At 44.1% G+C, this 5,952-nt stretch overlaps 1 protein-coding gene across 2 annotated transcripts in view; it reads left to right on the top strand.

Moving 5' to 3' along the window:
* Nucleotides 1-5,952, top strand: part of dkk3b (dickkopf WNT signaling pathway inhibitor 3b) — a 16,709-nt gene that overhangs the window by 7,004 nt on the left and 3,753 nt on the right. For both annotated transcript variants that reach the window (XM_020604473.1, XM_020604472.1), the window contains exon 4: nt 2,205-2,297. In XM_020604473.1, the coding sequence (XP_020460129.1) occupies nt 2,205-2,297 (93 nt within the window). The remainder of the gene's footprint in view (nt 1-2,204; nt 2,298-5,952) is intronic.

The following is a 5,952-nucleotide window of genomic DNA, read 5'->3' as shown; positions in this document are numbered from 1 at the left end:
CCAATCCTGTTCGGAGGGAAGGTGCCACAGGCCAAGAGTCCCAGGCACCTTGTCCTCCAGAAGCTTCTTTATGGTCTCATAACTGAGCCCCCTGCCTTGTGCCAACACGATGGACAGTAAGATTTACCAACAGCAGTACAGAAAACAAGATTATCATTAGTGGTATAGTAACTACCGCTTCACAACTGTCTCTTATTATGACAAAGCCTGACCACGTTGACACCTAAATATCACAATAAATGCTTTGGCCTAACCCAGGGGTGTCACACTCAATGGCACAGGGGGCCAAAACTCAAAGCACACTTTAGGTCGCGGGCCGAACAGGATAAACATTTATTGAACTGACTAAAACTAAACATTTTTTGAACATAAATATGAATTGAAACAGACAGGATACAATGTTATTCCAAAATAAATAAACTTGAACTTAAAATCACCAACCCTATTTCTGCTAAGGCTTAGTACATTAACAAACACCTGCTTTTTGTCTGGACACAAGACGTCTCTCACTTTCAACATGCAGCTCTTCAGAAACTCTCCCTCGGTAAATGTCCGGGCTGATTTTCTCCTCTGCCCCAATAACTTTCACAGCAGCTTCACTGTGATTTCACTTTGGTGAAAACGTCTGCTGTGATGTCAGATTCCTCTTCAACTCCTCTACCTTCTGTAGCTTCTGCTCTGCATTCACGTTTTTCAGCTTGTCCTGATGTTTTGTCTCGTAGTGCCGTCTTAGGTTATATTCCTTAATTACAGCCACATTAGCTCCACAAATAAGTAAGTAAATATTGCTACTTTTACTTACTGTAAGTAAGTAAAAGATCTTAGCCAGCTGCAGTTCCACCAGAAATCACACAGACAGTGAATTACTGCTCTGTTCGTTTTTTCTGCAAAGTAATTTGTGGAAAATATTTCTACAGAGACGTATAAGTTGCTAGTGGGTCTGTGAGACTAATAGCAGTGGTCATCTGGCACTTATTAAGATAATTGCAGAGTATTGTAGGTTGCTATTTATAGATTCCAGTGTATCTCTGTCACCACAGTGATACCTGATCTCATGGCAGATGCTACAGCAAGGAAGTACATTTCTGCAGACATGTACATGTTGACAATATATATTAAAAAAAAAAAAATGCAGTCAATTTTTTTATTTTTTTATTTTTTTTTATTATGAAACTGGATGTTTCAGGTAGAAGAGAGTGAGAGAGAGTCTTAACAGGGGAAGGGGCCGTGTGCAGTGGGCACGAGTGGAAAGGAAACCTTCACTGAGAGCCTGGAGATGTTCACAAGCCAGGCCCCAATCTGTCTTGACAAGGGACATTTGTGTACAATATGTGCTCTGTGGGCCTGTGGGTGTGGTCAGACCCTATGTTGCATCCCATTCGCCGTGTAGCAAAATCAGAGACACACATTCAGCACACATACAGTTCAAAGACAGATTAACCAGAGAACTAATAATACACTTGGTAGCAGAATGTCTGTCTTCATGAGTTGTATGTTTTAATGACAAACTCATTATGCTGTCAGGCTCTTGAGCCTGTCTGTGATTTGACACAGTCCAGTCAGCCTCAGTATGACGTGCTGTTTCAGGGATTTGGCTCTGTTTCAAGGGCTGATTTCTCAGAGGCAGCTCAAGATAAAGTTTTAAAGAAACATCTAGATGGTTGAGTTCACAGCAGGTCAGTGCTGTTTATGGCAGACACTGTTTCCTCTGACCACTGGAAACAAGTTCAACTGAATCTCAGATATCTGATTAGCTTTCCAGTAACTGACAGGAAAAGCCAAACTAAACAAGCCAGATTCATGCTGCAGGGGGGAAAACCATCTAAAATTGTTTGAATTATTTTAAAATTTGCAATGAATTGAGCATGATATTACCCAGTGGGTTGTAAGTGGCACAGTATTTGGTGGTTCAGAATAACTAACCAAACAACCATGGTTCAACAGTATGTTGTACTGGGACTCATACTGGGAGAGGTCACATCATAGAGGAGGCAAAGATGCTGATTTCTCTACTCCTAGTAACTATAGCAGAAGCCTAGACTAAGACGATAGCAAAGAAAGAAAAATGAAGTCAACTATTTAGATAAACATATATCCTGGTCTGTGACCTAGTTTGATGCACACACAAGTATGACTCAATGCACATTTTCATTCTGTGCTTTGTTACTGACTAAATATGAAACTGTTGTCATCTCTCTACCCAGGAGTGCATGGTGGATGAGGACTGTGGTGACCAGAAATACTGCCTGTATGAGATTGAGAACTCCAAGTGCCTCCCCTGCATCCCAACAGATATGGTGAGGACTCAGTCAGTGTTGTCTTTTGTGGTTTGTTCAGTAATTTGTTCACTGTTTTCATCTGAATAATGGATCAACTTACTGTTTTTAAAGTGAAAAGAGTCGCTCATATTGACAAACCCACCAAGAATTTCCACTTAACTCAGCGGTTCCCACTAAGTTCTACACTCCACGTTTCTTTCTTTCTTTTTTTTTTACCAGCAGAGAGTTGATGTTACTGTCATAAAGCGACCAGAAACAAAATGATTGCTAATGTTGCTTCATGTCTGGTGAATGTGTACTGTTTGCCTCAGCTTCATAGTGTGATTTATTTTTAACCATCCACGTTTCTTTCTGCTCCCTGCAACTGGCCAAAAACAAGTGAATGCTGCTTTAACATGCAACATGAGTGAAAAATATCAAAAAATGGGTTAGGGCTAGGGTTAAAATATCAGCACATGATTTTCCATCTTATAGTGCTGTGACATGCTAACTACAGTGTAGAGGCTGTTAACCTATATAAAGTAATGTAAACCTGCATTTGTAAGGTTGTAATGTTGAAAGCACTGAGAGGGAACAATGGACAGTTTAGTGGCATATTTACTAAAAGTGTTTTAGGTGCAGGTTGCAATCCACCAGTGTGTTAGGAAGGTTACTTTTGAATTGCAATAGGTTACAGATAAAGGTTTTAGACTGGACAATTAAACTGAAAACTCCTAAACATATGTAGCCTACTGGACGAGCTCTGAGCAAAATATAGAGCTAATTACATCTTAAACACAAAAATAACATGGTGGGGCAGGACGTTCTTTATTTCATGTGAGGGATTGTGGTGACATTAACTCACTGAGTTTCCTTGGGTTTGACATTGAGCATCTAGATGTTGACAACATATTCACCACTGGTAAACTGTACAGTAATATTAGAGCTTTTTCCTGATTTTAGAAGGAGTATATTGTTGAATTTCCATTACTGAAAAGTGTTTTTGTCCAACGATGTGACTATCTGCCTTGGCATTGTTGTTACGTCTGATGCACAGAAGGACCCAAACATGCGAACACACAAGCCGAGGGAAAGTTCAAGTGGAATTTTAATAAATAAAGGACAAGGCTTAAAAGGGAAAAAAATACAAGGGCTCAACCTGACAGAGTGAAACAAAACACTGACTAGCGCCAACAACGAAAACAGTTCAGTCAGGGAGGGAGGAAAAATAAACTTAAGCAAAAACTGAAGAAACAAACTAATAATCCTTAATATAGGTACAGCATCAAACTCACAGAGAAACTGAGTAACAAACAGAAGAAGGATACAGACTTCTAGAAATATGTGAACCGGCAGGGTGTGGTGAACGGAGATAGCCAGCAGAATGAACCAGCAAGAGGGACAGGCGAACACAAAGAGTGGTGACTGTAGGTCAGAGTAAAGCTGGGGCAGGTGAGGTGACACTGGACCAGGAAATCAAACCAAGATAAAAGCATAAAACAGCCACAGGACCTGGCAGGAGGCCGCTCCAGAGGACGGCCTTGGAAATCAGCAGAGGAGTGTACTGAAGGCCGCTCTGCGGTGATGTCCACGGCACCAAACGGGTGGATGAAGGGGGCAGCCAGTCAGGAGGACGTCCATGGCACCAGGCCGGGAGCTGAGGAGACTGCTGGTCAGGTGGACGTACATGGTGCTGGTCAGGTAGTTTGGGAGGACATCCGCGGCACCTAACAGGGAACTGCAGAGGCAGCCGATCAGGAGGACATCCACGGCGCCTGACAGGATGCTGAGAGGGAGCCGGCGGAACGCAGACTGGGAGGACTGAGGAGGTGCCGACTTGCAGGACAGATGAGTGAACCATGGCGATGTGGGCCTCCACAGGACCAGGGATGGAGGTGTCGTTGTCGACCCCCCGGGAAGCAGGAAGTGGGAGGTTGGAACAGTGGTGGCGTCGACCTTGGCAACCGACTGGGGAGCAGGAAGTGAGGTGGTCCAACTGGCGTGCACAGGGACAGGAGAAGAGACCTCGGCTGGTGTGTCCTCGTCGGCACACTGAGGATCCAGGACCTCGGCAGGGACCCTCTCATCGGCACACCTGGGGGTCTCAGTCTCAGTGGGGACGGCTGTACTATCAGGCCGAGGGACAGGGACAGAGACAGTGTTGGCGGTCCAGCCAACACACACAGGATTAGGAGCAGAAACCTCGGCTGGCATGTCCTCGTCGGCACACTGAGGATCCAGGACCTCGGCAGGGACCCTCTCATCGGCACACCTGGGGGTCTCAGTCTCAGTGGGGACGGCTGTACTATCAGGCCGAGGGACAGGGACAGAGACAGTGTTGGCGGTCCAGCCAACACACACAGGATTAGGAGCAGAAACCTCGGCTGGCATGTCCTCGTCGGCACACTGAGGGCCTGGGATCTTGGTGGGGACACTCTCATCGGCACACCTGGGATTCCAGGACCCAAATATGCAGACAGACAAGCCAGGGGAAGGTTCAAGTGGAATTTTAATAAATAATAAAGGGTGAGACTAAAAAGGGAAAAAATGCAAGGGCTCAACCTGACAGTGAAACAAAACATTGAGCGAACCATAATAATTGTCTGCCGGTCACAGCCAGGCACGGTACACCCAGGTTGTTTAGAACAATGCACATTGATTTGACTAGCAGATGAGAGGCGGTGCAGAGTCAGACAAGAGAACAAATAAAAGACAACACTCAAAACTGGAGAGCAAACTGCCAAATGAATGGAGCCTATCCAGACATAGAGTCAGCTCCTGGTACGCCATCTTACACATGATGGTGTGACACTCAGTTTTGCCCCAGTGGCTTTACTGACCTATGCTGTCTGGAAATGTGTTCCTGCACTGCGAAAAGATGCAAAGCAACACAATGAATATTAACAAAAAATATATATTCAGATGTAAAACCTTTGTAATCACTAACACTTTGATTTGTAAGTGTAATTTAATATACTTTTCGCAGTAACTAATTTATTACAACTACATTTATTTTGAATTGCATGTAAGTAGTTATTCCCCATCACCACAATCCAGGTATTAACAAAAGATGTGCAGTGTCAAACAAAAATACAACTCAGGAGCTGGCTTCATAAAGCAAAAACCATGAACTTAGATCCAGTTGAAAAAGTGGCTGAAAAGCAGAAAAGTCCATCAGGTAACAAAAGTCTTTATCCTTAGCTCATGGAGACAGTGGTGCAAAAAATAAGCAAAACTTGAGTAGGATCTGGTTCTGCAAACAAAAAAACTACAGAGGCAAGGCAAACATCTGACTGAGGTCTGCACACTATAAGGCAGCAGCAAATCCAGCAATGAAAGCAAAGTGAAGCTGAAATGCGGTAAAGCATAATCAGCAGATGCAGTCTGGATGAGGAGGGTGGAAGCAGGGCATAGTGGTGGGAAACAGAACAACGGGGAGGCGTGGCAGGATGTAAAAATGAAAAGGGAACAAGGGGACATCTTAAGGTGAGTAGAGAGGAAATAAGTCACCAGAATAAAAGCATAAATGGAATGCGAGTGTCTCAATATAATGTAAAAATACAGTATATAAATAACATCCATCCATCCATTTTCTTCCGCTTATCCGGGACCGGGTCGTGGGGGCAGCAGTCTAAGCAAAAATGCCCAGACTTCCCTCTCTCCAGACACTTCCTCCAGCTCCTCCGGGGGAATG

This window comes from Monopterus albus, unplaced genomic scaffold, assembly GCF_001952655.1.
Source record: "Monopterus albus unplaced genomic scaffold, M_albus_1.0 scaffold65.1, whole genome shotgun sequence".
Classification (NCBI taxonomy): Eukaryota; Metazoa; Chordata; class Actinopteri; order Synbranchiformes; family Synbranchidae; genus Monopterus; species Monopterus albus.
The sequence above is the reverse complement of the archived record's forward strand: the minus strand, read 5'-3'. Positions and strand labels throughout refer to the sequence as shown.